General features: G+C 41.4%; 4 protein-coding genes across 6 annotated transcripts; all 4 read right to left on the bottom strand.

The window, feature by feature from the left end:
• Nucleotides 1-906: 906 nt before the first annotated feature.
• On the bottom strand, nt 907-2,669 carry LOC129595662 (uncharacterized). Its single transcript, XM_055492743.1, has 2 exons — nt 2,392-2,669; nt 907-1,934 (listed from the first exon to the last, which is right to left on the bottom strand). Exons 1-2 carry the CDS (start codon nt 2,510-2,512, stop codon nt 1,339-1,341), a joined length of 717 nt encoding a protein of 238 aa, XP_055348718.1. The 5' UTR covers nt 2,513-2,669; the 3' UTR covers nt 907-1,338.
• Nucleotides 2,670-4,115: 1,446 nt separating this feature from the next.
• Nucleotides 4,116-6,136, bottom strand: LOC129595501 (uncharacterized). 3 transcript variants are annotated; one of them, XM_055492533.1, is made up of 3 exons: nt 5,939-5,956; nt 5,196-5,400; nt 4,116-4,898 (listed from the first exon to the last, which is right to left on the bottom strand). In XM_055492533.1, exons 2-3 carry the CDS (start codon nt 5,320-5,322, stop codon nt 4,516-4,518), a joined length of 510 nt encoding a protein of 169 aa, XP_055348508.1. In that variant the 5' UTR covers nt 5,323-5,400; nt 5,939-5,956; the 3' UTR covers nt 4,116-4,515. The 3 variants fall into 3 exon arrangements, 1 of the variants encoding a protein (XP_055348508.1); XR_008691325.1 differs by having other exon boundaries at nt 4,120-4,898; nt 5,578-6,136; XR_008691326.1 differs by having other exon boundaries at nt 4,120-4,898; nt 5,660-6,134.
• A 345-nt stretch (nt 6,137-6,481) lies between these two features.
• On the bottom strand, nt 6,482-7,762 carry LOC129596467 (uncharacterized). The gene is made up of 2 exons (XM_055493757.1): nt 7,578-7,762; nt 6,482-7,342 (listed from the first exon to the last, which is right to left on the bottom strand). Exons 1-2 carry the CDS (start codon nt 7,708-7,710, stop codon nt 6,738-6,740), a joined length of 738 nt encoding a protein of 245 aa, XP_055349732.1. The 5' UTR covers nt 7,711-7,762; the 3' UTR covers nt 6,482-6,737.
• An 8,786-nt stretch (nt 7,763-16,548) lies between these two features.
• Nucleotides 16,549-18,320, bottom strand: LOC129596998 (uncharacterized). The gene is made up of 2 exons (XM_055494413.1): nt 17,874-18,320; nt 16,549-17,668 (listed from the first exon to the last, which is right to left on the bottom strand). The coding sequence occupies exons 1-2, from the start codon at nt 18,004-18,006 to the stop codon at nt 17,181-17,183; spliced, it is 621 nt and encodes a 206-aa protein (XP_055350388.1). The 5' UTR covers nt 18,007-18,320; the 3' UTR covers nt 16,549-17,180.
• Nucleotides 18,321-18,472: the final 152 nt, after the last annotated feature.

Genomic DNA, 18,472 nt, shown 5'->3' on the forward strand with positions numbered 1-18,472 from the left:
ATACCTACATTTCTTTTTCGCCACTTTGAAGCGGATTCAGACGGTTATAAACCCATTCCTGATTTCTACTAATACAACTTCCGCTTTGTTCGTTCATAAAGTCGGGCGTGCACTTGTGTTCAAACCTGTAACCACTGATTTTAACTCAGTTGATAACTGATTGATAACTCAGTTTAAATAGCTGTTGACAGTGATTTTTATGTACTCTGTACATCAACCAAAATGTAATCGCCATGATACTCCTTATTTATGCCAGCTCCTTTTTTATGTCGTCTCTTCTTTTACTCTTCCTGTATTAAGGGATCACTCCTGCTGATTTTCCTAAAACATTTGAAAATTATTCAACATGATAATTATTAACCATATTTGTAAATGCCAAACACGTGGCATTTCTGTGAATGTATGGAATTGTTCTACTCTAGGTAAAACGCGGGAGAACAACACTGGGATGCGCTCGCGCAGCTCTGGGACCAAGACAGGCTTTCCGTGGATGATATGCGAAGCTATACCTCAACGCCAAAGCTGACAAAGACCATCCAAACCCGATTAACATTCACCCCGGGAAATTCTGATTTTGGTGCCCAAAAGCAGCTTGGATTTTATGCCGATGTCGACTCGAAGTTCATTCACAATTTAATTTCGTCCTGTAGCAGTGTCATGCAATCCAGTGCGTTAGTTTCGTTGTGCATACGACTACGAGTGTAATTTGGTATCCCAGTAGAACCTTAATTTTACGAGTAACAAGGAAATGAATGGCAACTACACTGACAAGAATGAATGGCAAAAATGAATGTTTCAGAAATGCAGAGCAGTCATGCTCTCTTCTTGTACCCAGATTATAACAATATGATCCGTTGAAGTTGTGAGAATGTCCAGAATGTCCGAAGCTAAACAAACCGAACACCGTTGTTTGGTTGCAAAGTTTATTAACGACAAGTACGTTTTCAGCGCAAACACTCCGACAAATGGGACTACTGAAGAATTTTATAAAATACATATTCATGAGATAACGATAAATGACAATGTCTATAGTTCTGTAACCGTCTGTACCGTTTCTTGTTGCGCCTGTTCTTATGGTTAGGCGAAATCTGGAATGTGTTAATCAGTTGCAAGTGAACAATCAACCAGTTTAACCGGTCAAAGAAAAAGCCGCTGTTTGTGACATGATTGTATACTTGCTTCTAGCGTTCTTATAATACCGCACGACATTCTATTTCGAACATCTCCTTTCTAATGATGCTCAAAAACCTTGGATGTAAAACAGTTATTTTGGCGCACAGTAACTTTTGCACATTAAAAATCCTTTACAGGGACGTTCAGTTTGAAAGTGTGGTTCGATTAGAATTTCTGAGGAGTGGGAGCCTGAACGGGATTTCCGGTGGGCCCAGCAAACCCCGACGGATTAACCACCATCACCGGTTGTCCATACGGCATATTGTACACAGCAGCCGGTCCACCGGGATAAAATCCGGGCGACACAGGAGGGGCCTGCGTGACCACGTACTGCACGGTGGTACCCTGGCTCGGCAGCTTGCACATATTAATCCCAGCGGCGATGGACTGTCCCAGACTGGCCACGAAGGCCATGAACTGAAAGGCCAGATTGGCTGACAGCAGTGCGTTGCCGACGTCGCGGTACCATCCGCCAAAGGGGCAGTAGAAGCCCTGACAGTTGAAGTCGAAGACGCCGGTCTGCAGAAACACCAGCAGGATGGTAAAAGCGACGGTCATGGTGATGGAGGAGATGGTGGACAGGATGCTCATGACCATGGACGTGATGAGGTAACAGCGGCGCTCCACGGCGGAACGCCCCATCGGCAAGGGGCGTCCGCTGGCAATACCGAAGGCGCCCGTGATGACGAAGAAGATGCCGGTGTAGAATCCTGATCCGGCACAGGAGAAGATGATGGCATGATCCACAGTGGTGCTGAACGCTGTAATGCGGAGACTGTTTAGTCTGATCACACATCACTGTAGAATTGCTAATCTTTGTTAATTGCTATCAATGCCATACCAAACAAATATCGACAATATCGTCGTCGCATGTTATCTTCGACTCAATATTTTTACTTTGTATTGTGCGGTGCAAATTAATACTGCGCTCATGCAAGAAAAAAATAATTTTATTGTGAGAAAACAACAAAGTCGCAATGTGAAATGCGCAGCAACTACTGCATAAAAAAAGGGAGTACGCTTTTAATACAACCATGTATCACCACAGTCTACACTCCAAATATTAAATATCAGGTTAAAATTGGACTAGTAGTGCTAGTAATAATGATTTGCCGTATTCGCAGGATTTTGGCGGTGAGCTAAATGTTAATTTTAAATCAGTGCGGCATGGATTAATTTTCAGGCTTAGGTTTTTTTATTTTTTTAAGAATTACTTACAGACAATGTCGCTAATGATCAGGGCGGCACCGAAGATCAGCTGCATAATCCCGAATGTTAACACCGGCGCTGCATTGTGCAGGCGCGGGGCGGTGCCCAGATGGTTGTATGGTGGAGTCATTCTCTAATAGGCAGCAAAAATCTCCACGGTCGGTGTAGCGTTTGAATACCACACTTCCGGGATCAGACAATTGAATAATCTACCTAATTCGACAACCAGCACTTGCAAAATCTGAACGTGATCAGTGATGCGTCTTATAAGAAGAACGACGACGAGCGACTGTATATTCCATGAGCTATATTGTCAGCGTATTCAAGGCCAGATATGATAATCATATGGTCCAGTCTAATTGTCCGATAGTTGATTTGATAAAAAGACGATGATTTCCTGTTCATTACGCGGGAAAAACAGAATTTTATGGCTTGAAATGACAACAAGCGTAGAGAAAATTGATATTTGCCGCTTCCATTTCCACACAGTAGTATCGATATTATACATCGTAATTTTTGCCAATCAAGAAGATAATATTAACAGATAAGCTGAAAGCAGCGATTAGATAATTACTGTATATACGGTTAAATTAGCTTTTTGATTTCTTTTGTTAAGGTTATAGCAGCACTTTGACTTCGGGTACATAAGTAATTACTCGTATATACGCTGCGCCGGCTGCGGCAACGATAACGATGTTCAATGTTTGTACCAGTCATGCTATGAGGTCATCTGTTAGCACTCAGGAAACTTACGAACCAGAACGCATCTGCTAAATTGTAAGAGAGACAAAATCCTTAACTACAATTTTGCAAATAGTACAACTGCAGTTGGACTTCTTCCAGCTATGAAACTGTTCATCAGTTTCAAGGGTGATCGGTCTTGTTTATCAAACCGTTTAGGCATATTGCTTCTCTTATGCTTTAATCGTTCTTTATTTCATAATCTAATAATTCCACCTCAGTTGCGCTTGCATCGGGGGGTATACAACAAAATTTTAGTTTTAGAAGTTTAATCATAACTGTATACAAAGGTCACCCGGTGTTTCTGGAAGTGGTAAACTCACTTGCTTAAGTAAATCCAAGCATCCACAAGAAAGCATGCAGGAGTTGTGAGTAAATACTACGTGATCCTCTCTAACTTACATATAAAATTAAGATGAAGTCCTTTTTTTCTTTACGCGAGTCTTTCGTACCAGGTACGTTTTGTTCTCAAACAGCCACTTCCGGCAGGCCAACGGTCTGTTGATATTAGCGCTTGCACTTTGCACATTTCCCAATGAAAACCACCAAGCAATATCTCAAACGAATAAAACAGGGCAAGAATTTTGATACCAAGCAGGTTGTTTTTTATGGGATGTACCGGAAAATCGAGTCATTTAAGTTTCTCGTAGGCAAAGCACAGGATTTGGACCAACGGTTTGGTTGCATTTTTTAAGCAGAAATCGTATGCTTCGTCTGCGACAAACAAAAATGGCTCTATTTTCTCTTGGATCTCGTAAAGGATAACCGGCTTGGTAGCGAAAATCTTGTTCGGTCTAGCCATCTATTATACACGTTCTAAAGAAACGGTTAAAGAATGGCACTGGAGCGCTACTTACCTTATTCTTGTGTAACTGATTTTCAGTTTAGGTATTTGGGACCGGGGAATGCGAAAGGAAATTTTTATTTATACCGTGCAGTTTAATCACTTTAATGTGCTGTGAAACTCCATGAAGCTACTGTACTGACTGCACAAATCGATCAAACTTTTTCAACCTTTATAGCGTGCTACACAAGCAATAATTGACTCCGCATTCCCAGCTTTTGCATTGTCGCAGTGTTCCAAGATCTTTTGGATCACGATTTTTTAATAATGATTTAACATAATTTTTTAATAATACAACGCTTAACGTATATAAATTGTTCCACTTAGAAGTAACGTGAAATTTTGTAAAGTACGTAATACTGTGTAAATAATTCAATAGCATTCTTTTCAACACGGAACCTCATTGTCAAAGTGACCAAGTAGCATTGAAAGATACAAAATCTGTTTTCTGTACGAGTCTCTATGATTGGTCGTCCGGTCTTTTAACCGACCCGGCTTCAGTGACAAGATCATCTGTTCGGCATTATTCCAAGTTTCCAATCACGAGCCTATTTTGGGGCTTCCGTTGCAGGTGGGCCCACTGGAATCGCGGCAGTGGACAATTTAGGCAGTCTACTGAGATTCTGCACCGACGCAACGGTCAGGCCGATGCCGACGATACAACCGCAGATATGGACTATTATAATAATTGCCCGTAATGCCTCGCTCCGTGTGAAGTCATGGTCAGTGATAATCTGCAGCAGAACAAGCAGCGCACCCCCATAAGACATTACGCTTAATGTCAGGCACAGGACGAGAAGCATATAGGCCATAGCTCGCTCTCCCTTGACGAAAAACTTCCCAACACAGAAGATAATCGGTCCACACATCACGAACAGACAGCCCAAGTAGAAACCCAGTCCGAACGTTACGGTGATGCCAAGCCCGTTAGCTAAAACATAATACAACCGAATCCGAATGAAGCCACAAGATAACTGTACTTTCTTGGCAAATTCAAATTATACGGTACGGTTATTTTTTGGCACATAACTGTACAGACTGTATAAAGAGTCGAAAATACCATCATGGTTAAGTCTAACCAGCATATCTTCACACGCAAATGGCGCATGTTATTTAGTAACGGATTTTCTATGCATCTGAACCGCGAAAAGATTTGTCGGAGTCACGATGAAGACAACTCTACATCTTTGAAAACCCTGTGCTTTTCCCACGCTATATAATCGCTTACCGATGCTATGGCAAATGATCATTCCTACACCTGCGGCAAGCTCCAAGATCCCAAATATCCTTAAAGGACGAGAATTATACAAGGCAATCTGCTCCACGGAAGGAGTTACCGGAGTGTAGGAAGTCATTTCCAAAGAAAACAAAATCCCTTCTCCGGAAACCAGCTATTGCCAAAAGCTCGTTAAGCTTTCGTTAAACGTTGACTCCTATAAAGAACAATTAAACCAACAGAATCCATTTCTCTCCGTAATTCCGTAAAAGCTATAGAACATTTGTTCGAAAATTTTCTATCTCGTGGCGGATTCATCATGCAGTGAAAAGTTTAACTGCATGTTTTGCTTGAATAGGAACACTTCGCAGTTTGCACTTTGCTGTACTCGCACACTGTCAACACTTGTACACTGGGTCTTTCGGCAGCGCGTTTTCTGCACAACATTGCAGTGTCAGGCTACTGGATACCGGTACCGTTGGCACGGGCCGTAGTCTCCGTACATGTGCATACTGCATCATGCAAGCACACCATCCAGCCGGCAACATACAAATCGATGAAACACTGCGTTCTCGCAGTCTGTCGGCGACTCGGCATGCTCATTAGTCATACGGACAATTTTCTCCCAAGACGCATAATGCAGATCGTGTACTGTACCACGGAGTATTTAGATAAACATTTAACCACAAATAACGGTCTTTTTATGTAAAGGCGTAAAGACTGCAATGAACTGTGCAAAACGTTTTTGGGATTACCGTATCTCTGTCTGCTGCTTTTTTTCTTGTCGATAAAACCAGCAAGCAGCAGTGCGGGTTTATGTCTAACCAGTTCAATAAACACTTGCTGAACAGACTTCGCAGTTGAATGAAGTATGAGAGATTATGGAATATGATATGCTGACAATGAGTGCTTGTTGAAAGATAACAAAATCTACTCTTTAGACGCGCGATCTTGCTGATTACTAGTCATAGGTATATTGTACAGTATACCGGCGTGTGTTTACGGGCTTTAATGCCACGTACTTCTCGATAATCGACTTTGTACAATAATTTTTATGCGCGGTAATTGTTGCTAATATTAGCGTGGATATTAGCCGGATGTATTATCGCGCACCAGTTATCGAGTACATTGTTTACGGCCGTCACCGGAAGTTGGTCAGATGAGCTGCTCGCGTGATATACTTAATGTTTCGCTTATTGATACATTTGATAATTCCGTGCTGCTAATCGCTAAAGCACCAAGTCAGTACGGGTCACTGGACCGGATTCTGATTAATACATGACGACACAACTTTCACCCGCTCGTCAGTCGTCATTTACTGGATTGTCGCAGAAATATTGTTGAAATGACCATATTTTTTAAATACAAAAAAACTCAAGAAAATTTACAGCTCACGACAAACGGATTTTAACACGCTGCTGTGTGCATCAACGATAAAAAAGATGGTCAAGCACAAATAATCCTAGCATTGCGGTACTCGCTTGTAACATGCTCAATTACGGTTGAGCTAAAAGATGCGCCCTACTAGTTTGACTTCGTTTAATAACCATTCTTTCACGACTTTTGTACAACTGGCGCTGGGTCCGGGTTCACCATTTGAACGGGCGGATCCGCCATCACTGCTGGTTGGCCGGGCACGAAATAGACAGGCTGTCCTGGCACCGTAGGATGGAACGGAACACCTTGTGGATAACCGTAGCCAGGCTGTACATACACCACTTGTGTTGCAGTTTTGCTTTTGGGCAGCTTGCACAGATTGATTCCAGCGGTGATTGCCTGGGCCAAACTGAATATCCACATTACACTTTGGAATGCCAGGTGGGTGCCCATAATTGCTCGGCTATAATAACGGAAAACGTAACACAGACGTGAACTGTAATTATAATTGGAGGAGCAATAATAACTGATGCGCCAAGCAGTAATATTGGAAAGTAAAACCGCGAGAACAATGACGAGAGCCGTTGCCATGATGGTGGACAATATACTCATGACCAGAGAGGTGATGAGAAGGCATTTCCGTGAGCGCGGTGAACGGCCCATCGCCAGAGGTCGCCCCGCTGCGATACCGAACGATGCTGTTATGATGAAGAAAACTCCGGCATAGAATCCCGAACCACCGGCACTAAATTCTACCGCAGAATACCAACTGATGCAGAAATCTGGAAAAAAATTTCCGTCACAATTCGCTTTCAGTGGTCTTACGGGCGTAATTAATTGTGATGGCCGTAAATTTCAAAGCAAAGAAACATCCTCGGTGTACCATGTATACGAGTACAGACAGATAATAGTATTTGCAAAGGAAAATTGTATAAAATGTTATGCAAACGCGGAATATATATAATTTTTTTGTTGTATAAATTTTATTGAAAGTGCTTATTAGGTACTGTAACTTACTGACAATGTCGGTGATAATCATAAAAACTCCAAAAAGCAGCTGGAGTATGCCAAATGCCAAAACCGGTGTCCGATTGTACAGCCCCATAACCGGGGGCTGTTGGACAGGATATGCACCATAAGGAGCCGCCATTTCTGTTCTAGTAGAGAAAGCTGCAGTATAGCAGTGCTAATCCGTGCAACGAACCACCACTGGTTCATCATTGTTACGATATATATGCAGACAAACTCGCTCGTACTTGCGTGAGTAGTAGATTAGGCAACAATTACTTTGATAATCGCGTCGATAACATTGTTAAGTTCAGTAGGTACTGATTCTTCTAGTAACATTTTACGTTGCACGTTATCGACAAAACACCATATACATAGTACATACTTGTTTTATCCTTGTTAACCGGGATTTCTATTACAGCGTAAACGTGATGGTAAACGTTTGGGTCTATGAATAATGAATAATGCTCATATTTCGGGCTAATGAGGTAGCAGTTAGCAGTTAAACACATAAAGTAAAATTAAATAACTGCTTGTTTTGAATTGCTACTCCCGCAGTCTCATCAGTTTATTCTGGACATTATCGGCGGAATTGTCGCCGGGGGGACGACAGTAACGGCCCTGCCAAGTTTTACTATAAATTGTGATTCGACTGATGGAGATCGACTTTCTTCCTCTGCTCCAGTCACCGACAAATATGAGCTTGTGTTTAGCTCTTTACTAATTACTGGGCGTGTTTGTATGCGCATAATCCTTTAATGCGATAACAGTAACCCCAGTTTTAATACGTACTTTTTACCTCACTAAGGGTATTTTTAACCCAAATGAACCGTTTGGATATATGTTTAAAGTAGTTAACAATCTTTTATAGATGGGTTTGCATTGGCAATTGTCTGGCACACATCATGCAAACAGTCCCTTTGATAATTAATCGTGCACCCTATGGAGATTTCCGATTGTGGAATATTTATACGAAACAATCGCGAAACCCTTCATGACATCAGAGGTTATCAAACTAATAAAAGCTTGAAAGTTAACAAGACAAGCTTGTCTGCACAACCAGCGTTGATGTGGCGCTGTGTACATTCGGCAAAAGCCCAGTACAGCATGCATTTTGTTCCCATTGCGGCAACCGGCTGGCTCACTGGGCGTTTGCAGTGACCTTAGAGAATGTGATCTACATACCGAGTAATGACTACGGTTAGGCATATACCTCACAAACATGATATATATCTCATAAATAATGACTACAGCTTGCCGGAATAGTTTTCAATTCTTTAAACCAGCCCTTTGTTCAGGCTTCTTATTTAAAGGAGCCAACAGCGTTTGTTTGCTCGTAGGAAACGGTTAAAATAACCTGAAACAGGTGCAGCTGATGAGTTCTGACGCGCAGGAACAAAGTACACCGGAGCAAAATATATAAAAATGTGAGCGACACATTTTTCGGTTATCGGTGTGCTCTCTTTGCTAATCACCGAAGCATATTCACGTCGATCGTCACTAGAAATTCTTAAAACCCGGACTGCGATCATCAGTCTCCGTACGGTCTGCATTCGTAACCCTTACACTTCAACGGGCATTAACAAAAATTAATGAGCCTTAATTATATTCCACGGTTGGATTCGAAAGAGAGGAAAATTTCAAATTACAGGCATGAAAGATTTTTCACGTTTACATTTTCCAAGTTTAAAGCTTCTTATGATTATAATAAAATTATCCTACAGCAAGTGTACGATTTTACGTCATACTCGTACTGTGTTTGTATTGATCAGCATGTTGCTGTTGGATGTTGTGTTCATCAAAATTAATGCTAACAACGATTGTTTTTTTGGTTCTACAGCCAGCTGTAGATGCATGGTTCTACAGCCACCTACAGCAAGTGTACGATTTTACGTCATACTCGTTCTGTGTTTGTAATGATCAGCATGTTGCTGTTGGATGTTGTGTTCATCAAAATTAATGCTAACAACGATTGTTTTTTTGGTTCTACAGCCAGCTGTAGATGCATGATGCCGGCTGCCATCATAAATATAATGAGTCATCTTTTGGCAACTTTCAACATTCAAGTCAAATCCTGAAAGAATCCGATTGCAGGCAAAATCTACTGCTTCTACGTATAACTTGTATCGCGAAAATTTTACTAAACATTACCGCTATCTGGATGGGGAGCATTATTCGATTTTGAAAAACAATACTTCAAATTTATATCAGCAAGGGAAATGCCAGAAACTTGGAATCTTTAAGCTGTAAAAAGGCTTAACAAAGTGCATTTAATACTCGAGAAGAATTAAAGACGCTTGTATATACTGTATATGTCTCTTTTATAAATCTTTTCACCATGCACAAGGTAAACTAAAGTAATTCATGCTGAGCATATAATTTGTACAAAGCAGGAGCCATTACTACACAGAACTTTGTTAAATTTTGACGCCTTGAGAAAATAATAAGCAGTTGCAAACCAATTTACGCAGCCGCTGCTTCAGGTGCAGCCGCTGCTTCTGATGCTGCTGCACCGGAAACCGCATTGTCCACCCAGACCCAGTTTCCGTTGGGACCCGACGCGCTGCCCTGGTTGGCTCCTTTGCCGGGGGTATCGAAGAGGACTTCGCTGGTATACAGGCGACGGTTACCGAAGTATTCATCTTTGATGAAGCTGTTAAGCAAAAACTCGGTTAATTCATTTTGTTGAAAAAAATTTCATTAAATACCCTTACGCATCACAGTCAACGTTGAACCAGTAGTCGCAGATGAGGGTGATCGGGTTGAAGAGGGTTCGGTTGACACAGATGTAGCTGGTCATGTTGCCGTTTGGGTCACAGCGATGGAATGTCTGGCATTTGGTAGCGGGATCTTAGTAATTAAATTCTTATACATGCACAGCTTAACTGTTTATGTACCTAATAATCAATGAAAGTCCTTGTAAACACACATAACAGCGTTCGCTTTGCTGTCAGTTGGTATCTTGTACTACAGTATAAGAGCCAGAATTTACTGGAAATTTCTATGAACTTGAAACGCTTTAGCTAACTGGTAAGTACTAAAAGTTTGAAACGGTTTTAGAAATGTTCCGGAAACCAAAACTTTTTTTCCAAGCTGCATTTAGAAAGCTTTGGAAGATGCTGGATTTTATAAAACTATCAAAAGCTTCACAAACTGAATCTCGAATTAGAACATATTTTCTAAAAAATAAGGATGTATAACATACAGCCGCTGAGCCGCGTAAAGTTTGTATAATACGAGTATTTTATATATGCATATGATGCATATGATATATGTATAGAAAATACATTTACGTAAAATGAAAATTACGATTATCGACCATCACTAACACTGCATAAAGATTAAATCGTAAACTTACCTGCATAATAACCCGGGTATTGTTTTTGGTCACAGGTAAAGCTGGGCGCCGGAATATCGTACTCGGATCGTTCCGGCCATACAACATCTCGCTGTGCCAAGAGAGCGTAAATTTCGGGATTGGTCAGCACCTTCGTCCAGTCGAAGACATACTGATGGCTGAACGTCGCTCCACTACTGGCCTTGGCCTTGACCGTCTTCTGCGCTAATGCCGCGCCAAGCAGAGCGAATACGGCTACCAGTTTAAGCATGGTGCGATTTTACACAGGCTGTATAAATAATATACAAGGAGAAGCTTTTCGGTATATTTCGACTAGACTGGATAGCTGACATTTTTCGCATGTAGAGATCGTGGTATTTTATACTAACAAAAAGCCATGGCACATGTCTCTGTTCCTCCAAATTTGGCGGCAGACGGTCAGTCGAGCGTTCGAGCCATCCAAGTAATGCGCTCAGGGCATCACCGGATCTGGCTGCCAAGCCGCCGTTAATTGAATGCGAATTATGCAAGCGTAAAAAGAGCTTCTTAAGAATGCAGATTGCAATCAATGTACTTAAGTCAACGGTACAGTTATTAGTTGCACACTGTGGTGATCAAACTTAAATGTGGATGATCAATGCCCGCAATGAACGGCAAGGTCGAAATCACAATTAATTAATTAGCCATAACGTAACATGCATTTGGCTCTCAGTTAGGTAAAGTGTATTAAACCTGCTCTCTGATCGAAAGGAAAAAGCTAATAACTGCCGTAAAAAGTCTTTTCAGGCATATGTGTTTCAATACATTGTTATTCGATAAAGTAAGATTTTCTACCAAAAATGATGTCCATCAGTGCTAACGGTTGGCGATGCTTTAAAAATCAGGAAAATTTAGTTAGAAACAATAGAAAGATCAAGGACAAGTAAAATATTTCCTCGAGCGAAACCACTTGAACTGCTTGAAGTTTTTCTATAAAAGGTGGTAATAATTTCAAAGAGCAGTTGTAAAATGCAAATTAGGTTCAGTTTATAATGATTTTAGAATTGTTGCTGCACAACTCCAAGAAGAAGCACCGATACGTTGTTTTAATTATGTCTTACCGCATGCGTATGTGTACATGGCGGATACCTGTTCATGACTTTTAAAATGTTAACGAAAGCCATTTTGTCAAATATTTTTGACAAATCTCGGAGATAATAAATCTATTGTAACAGATTTTCGTCGTAGAAGATGATATTAACGATATCTTTCCGTTTAAGCAGAGCGACTGAAAATTCTGGCACTGGCAGTATTGTGGAACACAATGCAGATGCATTTTTAGTACAGTGCAGCGGTTTATCTGAATGGTTCTCTCTGTTCTACTCGTGAACTTCAAAAGCGTATTGGCGTATTGTGTAAGCTGGAATCGTTTTTATTTAGCACAAAGTAGTATATGAATGCACAAATGCACAACGACATCGTACTTGATTACTGTAATATTACATTGTATTATTTTGGACATTAAGCGCTAGCGCAATGCGGCTTTGGCTGGAGCTAACTGGCACAAAATGATCTGCGGGACAATCTCATGCAAGAGACGTTTGCCCTTAATTTCAACAACTATGCCTTTTTACGAAGGGACCACTAAAGTAAATCAAACGGGGGGTCCAGCGAGGTAGCTTACCAGGGTACAAATACGGGATAAACGTTCCGTTGCCGAACAAAGTGATCTGGACCAAAACCCACATCGCTATCAACAGGGTTTGAACGGTGACCTTTCTCAAGTCGTATCGCCACATACATTCGGTTCGTTTGGTGTTGTACATAAGCATCGCGAATTGGATGCTTGTAGTGTTGCACAATATATGTACATGCCTTATGTCAACGTGTGTGCCTTTTTTGGTATGCATATGGTTTACCGGCAAATTTATAATGATGTCAATTAAATTCGTTACAAATAAGGTTGACGGCTACGTTTGAGTTGTGGAAATTGTTGTGGTGAACTTTCCGGTAATATTCAAGCACACATATTCGTTGAGGAAAACGATTCGATGGAGATGTATAAAGTTTTGTTGTCAGAAAAACTGTTCGTGTAATTTCAAATTAAAGGAGGCCACCAAGCTTCAAGTTGCAAAGGAAAACAAACAGCATTTGTTGTGTTTGCAACTTAGCACTATCAACTATCAGGGGGATCATAAAGTTCGGACCATTTGCACTAGTATACATCCATAAGCGCTTTGATCATGATCGTGCAGCGCTCTCACTATAGCGGAATAAGCGGATGCATACAGTGGCTTAATATTTTTTTGAGTCGCTGAAATGTACATGTACACATGAAAATTTAATGTACACTTTATCAAAGACGTTACAGTTTCGTAAAATATATGCACGCACACTGCGTACATGTTGTGAACCATGTGTGTAGAGCACACGTATTTTTTTGCTTTTTTTGTTAAAAGCAAGAACAGAATCCTTTAACATATTCAATATCCATATTTAATATTTAATCTGAATAAAAACAACGGTAGTTATTGTGTAGCAAACTGTATGCCAGCTAGCAAAAAAAATTGTAGTTTGAGCTGCATTAACCCCATTAGAAAGTATGCCATACAGAGTAGTGCGAAACTCAAGCGCTACATGAGACTATTTCCTGGAGATCGGAGCAGAGGCAGAGGGCGTCAGCTGAATTGCACCATCCGGCGTACTCGGCAGTTTACATAAATTAACCGCGGCTGTTACGGTCGACCCCACGGCGACAATAACACCGACAATGTCCAAGGCCAAACTGGCGCTCGACAACGCCGACCGTTGCTGATGGTACTGGGCACATTCGGCAGAAAATCCCGTCATTGTCATATTGGCCGAGGTTTCCCGCGACCACATTCTTCCGTTTCGAGGGTCACATGGAGTACCTGTACTGTTCGAATGGAACTCGCTGTTAAATGCGGACATCAACAGGACAAACAGCGCACGCAAAAACGTAATTATGCTTAACATCACGCATTTGAAGAGGAGGAAGTTGACGAAGCCACGTTGACCCTTGACCAGAAACATTCCCACAGCGAAAATAATTAGTCCAACTAGAAAGAATACAGTGCCCAAATAAAAGCCCCATCCGAGCGTGCCGATGAGACCGATGCTGTACCCTACAACGCTACATTAACGGCCAACTGTAATAGAGTACTGGAAATCGAAAAATTAGCAAACAGCTAAGGATGCGGATAGAAAATTACGAAGGGTATTTTTTGTATGCACTTACAGATGCTGTTGCAGATTATCAGTCCAATGCCAGTTAAAAACTGCAGGATGCCGAATATCCATAAAGGACGAGGACAGAACAAAGCAACTCCGTCGGTGGCAGCAGGAACCAGGGAGTAGGTAGCCATTTTCAGGAAACCGTAAGCAATCAGAGGAATGAATCGTCTTCCGATTGCCGATGGATATCTTAACTTTAGCGGCTCATAAAAGCAGGAAACTTTGGCATATCAGTGAATGATTTGAAAGTACATTGTTGGAACTTACAAGTTAGAACGTTTACACCTGCTAATTTTTAATCACATACAACGTTAACGGCCATCTTGTTGTCCAGTTTACTTCATATGCAGGAAGTTTACAAGTTTACGCTTTGCACCCAGAAAAAAAAGCACTTTAATAGCAGTCAGTCCTCAGCCGGCATACATACTTCTATAGATAACTTTGCTGCAGGCAGCAAGTTCCAGAGCACGTGCAAGTAGCGCATTGGTAAAACTATCCGCTGATCGGCGCTACATAAACATAAACCTAAAATAAGGAGCATAAAATCTGTTTCCGGAAATCTAGAGCAAAGCGGCTGAGTAACTGTCGCATATTTCGGAATGCGCTCATTAAAATTGTGGGAAGTTGTAATATGCTGTACAGTGCTCGTATAGTCGTATTTAAAGCCACAACCTTTCCTTGTAATTGATAGATCTGACTGTACCAATCAGAAGTCATTTTCCTCAACATGAGCAACGTAATGAATCTTTTTGTATCAGCAAAAAGAAAAAGACATAATGGGAATCAAAATATTTCGTTCCAGCAGCGCCTGAATGACCGAAACAAACCGTATTTCATTTAGCAAAAATAAAGCTCATCCCTTTCGTGTCCAACAACACCCATAAGCCACGGATGCAATAATTAAACCCAGCCCGCTCATTAAGCCAAGGAACAGGATTGCGTTGTTTATGCCCTGGAATGCATCCCTCCATTGGAAATAGTTTTGGCACTCCGGAGTTTTTGATTTATCCATCGCGGGAGTCGTGCTGTCTGACCACGACCATTTCGAAGAACTAGTTCTTACGGCACAAACATCGTCGTACGGGTTTTCATGATCGGGCCCGATCACGAGGACAAGAAGCGCGCCCAAGAAGCAGATTCCCCCGAGAAGCTTACATGCCATAAGGAAACAGGACACCGCTGATGGACCTCCTTTCACCATATACTTTGCCACACCATAAACAATCAGTCCAATAAGAGCAAAAGCTATTCCCAAATGGGAGCCAATACGATGGGTCGACGTTACGCTCATACCGTTACCTGAAATAAGTTACGTACCATTTAGTAGTAGGGAAAAAAATCGACGAAGGTTTTTCTCGAAGCAACTTACTTATGCCGTAACTGATCATTAGAGCAAGACCGATGGCTGACATCACGATACCAAGTGTCCGCATAGCACGTGGATCTTTCGGGATTGTCTGGGGAGCAGGAACCGGAACGAGAGAGTATACGGTTGTAACAGCCGTACTCATTTCCAGAACTAGATGTTCAACGTACTATCACTTCCTGTTCCTTCACGTAGCGATCCGAACTACTTCATTTTAAAAAATACAGCCAAAACTTGAATAACTTCTGTATATGTGTTAACCTGACATCAACATCTCTGAGACCGAAACCTTTCAATACATTTTATTCGCAAAAAGTAATGCAAACTTCCATTTTGCACTTTACAAGGTGGACTTCTATGGCTTGATATTTTAAGGGAATAACGTTGGGTAGATCAATAACCAAGTCAGAGGATATCGATCAAGAGGATCTGCTGAGCAGTAACAGTACGTTTTGCGCTATTAATTTTAGCTGTGCGCAGTATGGTTTGTACCGGTGTGCAGTCGCACAAATAATGCAGTAATATTCAGTTAAGTGCGCAAATATTTGCACACCATGCAGTGCATTATGATAGTTAAACTATGAATACTTCGAAGTATTTTTAACAGATGGAAAAATTATTAGTGCTGTAAAATTTGCAGTAATAAATTGTACGGGATTATTTAATAGTTCTGTACAAAAGAGTACCGTTTACAGCGGCGATATATATACGTAGTGCAATTTCTACAAAAAAATTATGTCGAAAAAATTGTAGTCACATCAGAAAACCGGGAAAGGCTGAGTCAGGGAGGCAATGCTGTACTGGACACTTTTTTAAACAAGCAGATGCCCCTCCTAGAAGGCTTACGAAAAGGTTGATAGTAACCTCGAGAAACTACATACTTCGTAAAATGCGATTTTTATAGCCGGTTCTACAGATATTTTTCATTACAGGCAATAAAGTTTAATACAGTGTCATAGAGAAGTGTCACATAAGTGGACTTTCCGTTTTTTACACGTTTATAGCGTGGATCACAAAGCCACCATGAATCACAAAGTCAGTACCTTTCATGGCTTACATTTTGACTTTGAATTTGCTACATTAATAAATTAGCGTAGGTCGTAAGAGTGAGAGCAGGCTATATCCATGCTGCCTGTGACCCCTAGATTTTATTATTTAAATTTTCACCGCACAACGCCACAATCATAGTCGGCAAGTTTTGAGAACATATGAGGCGATAACCAAACGATGGTAAAAACTATTACAATTTTTTAGTCAGCGAGAGAGCACCAGAAAGCAGAGTCGGCACGCCACAATTAACACAAGGCGGTACTTTGCGAGCAAAAAATTGAGTGATTGTAGTTAATGGCAGACACTGTGTAATTCTTCTCATGCCGCCGCATAAGACGACGATTCAGCGACCCCACTTGCCAGATTTTGCAGCCAGACGTTGGCTGTTCCCATATCGCTAATTGCGGAGGCGTGAGGAAAGGGCAAGAGGTGCACACAGAACGATTTCTGATTCCTGATTAATCAGTCGGTTGACGCTTTACGGGATAGCACGACGACTTAGTCAGCAACACGCGGACTGACACAATGATGAGCACGGCTGTTATTATAATGATAGTAAAAAAAAGGCTCCTTCGGTTCTCTCCATCATGACCTTCGGGAATTCTTTCGACACAAATGAATGATGTCACCTATTTGTAATGGAGCAACAGTAAACTATAGATGCGATAGACGCACAAAGACCCACTATCAATCCAAAAACCAAAAAGACGTTGATAGCGGCTGCTAAATTTGCACTCTGGCGCATAAAGTTTATACACTCCACTGATTTCAAAGGATCAGGTGTAGTAGTCGTAGTGGTCGTAGTGGTCGTCGTTCTGGACCAGGAAAGCAGTGATACCCAGTCGTAATCTTTCTGTTTTGGTAGACATGGATTATTATCACGACTAGGGTGTGAGAAATCGTCTGCCGTCTTGGATAGCACCAGGATAAATAGGGCTCCCAAAAAGACGCATGCGCTGAGAATCGCGCATTTAGTCAGGAATATAGACACAAACGTTCGATCTCCCGTAACCATGCATTTGCCGACAATGTACACGATCGGCCCGATGAAGGAAAGGAACACACCCAGATAAAATCCCAAGCCCATTACAGCCGTGATGCCCTGGCCATATGCTGCAACAAAAAATTCTCTATGTAAATTTTGAAATATTTTGTTTAACATGTACGTAGAATTATTTTACACGGAACCAACGTTTCTTAAAAAAATTGTATAAATAGGTAAAGCCAAGCGCTAAACAACGTAATCCATGAACATCGGGACCATATCCAGCTCGTCTCAAAGAGAAACATGGGTGCGTTAATGCAACTTTTGACTCACCGATACTGTGGCAGACCACCAGGCAGAGGCCTACAACGGACTGCAGTATGCCTAGTAATGGCAGAACGCGCGGATAAATTGGAACGGTTTTTGGAACGGGAACGGGTACCATAGGAACAACCTGAGTAGTCATGATCAAAACCGAAAAAACGGTGAGCGTATTAACACTCGTATTATCCGATAATCTTTCTGTCGAACTCTCTTATCCGGGAGAAATTTTTACTTGCGATAACAACAAAGCGTCGTGGGCTTTATGTATAACTATTGTGGAAGGCAGTCACCTGACATAAAATCTTACAATAAGTACAGCAACAAATGCATTAAATTACAATGTTCAACCCATCTGTAGCATGATACATCTGTAAAACGCTTTGTCTGGAAGGCTGAATCGAATAGTGCCGGTCTCATCGACATCCAGATCGATAAGTGAGCAGTGTGTGCCGGGAACTGGTAGTGACTTGTATAAAGGTAGTATATATCACAGCAATACAAATATCACGCACGCGAGAATGAGAAGTGTGAACAGACATTACCAGGAACAAGTGCTAATGCTTTTTGGGAAAAGGTCGAAGGTTGGGTGCATGATTCACAAGCGCTCT

This window comes from Paramacrobiotus metropolitanus, unplaced genomic scaffold, assembly GCF_019649055.1.
Source record: "Paramacrobiotus metropolitanus isolate TYO unplaced genomic scaffold, Prichtersi_v1.0 Parri_scaffold0000003, whole genome shotgun sequence".
NCBI classification, from domain to species: Eukaryota; Metazoa; Tardigrada; class Eutardigrada; order Parachela; family Macrobiotidae; genus Paramacrobiotus; species Paramacrobiotus metropolitanus.

What these genes read in the sequence shown, in the direction of transcription:
- LOC129595501 (XM_055492533.1), bottom strand. Translation starts at nt 5,322, where the DNA reads ATGACTTCCTACACTCCGGTAACTCCTTCCGTGGAGCAGATTGCCTTG. An exon ending in GATCATTTGCCATAGCATCG is followed by an intron (nt 4,899 to 5,195) that starts GTAAGCGATTAT and finishes ATTATGTTTTAG; the next exon opens with CTAACGGGCTTGGCATCACC.
- LOC129596998 (XM_055494413.1), bottom strand. Translation starts at nt 18,006, where the DNA reads ATGACTACTCAGGTTGTTCCTATGGTACCCGTTCCCGTTCCAAAAACC. An exon ending in GGTGGTCTGCCACAGTATCG is followed by an intron (nt 17,669 to 17,873) that starts GTGAGTCAAAAG and finishes TTTTTGTTGCAG; the next exon opens with CATATGGCCAGGGCATCACG.
- LOC129596467 (XM_055493757.1), bottom strand. Translation starts at nt 7,710, where the DNA reads ATGGCGGCTCCTTATGGTGCATATCCTGTCCAACAGCCCCCGGTTATG. An exon ending in GATTATCACCGACATTGTCA is followed by an intron (nt 7,343 to 7,577) that starts GTAAGTTACAGT and finishes ATTTTTTTCCAG; the next exon opens with ATTTCTGCATCAGTTGGTAT.
- LOC129595662 (XM_055492743.1), bottom strand. Translation starts at nt 2,512, where the DNA reads ATGACTCCACCATACAACCATCTGGGCACCGCCCCGCGCCTGCACAAT. An exon ending in GATCATTAGCGACATTGTCT is followed by an intron (nt 1,935 to 2,391) that starts GTAAGTAATTCT and finishes TCCGCATTACAG; the next exon opens with CGTTCAGCACCACTGTGGAT.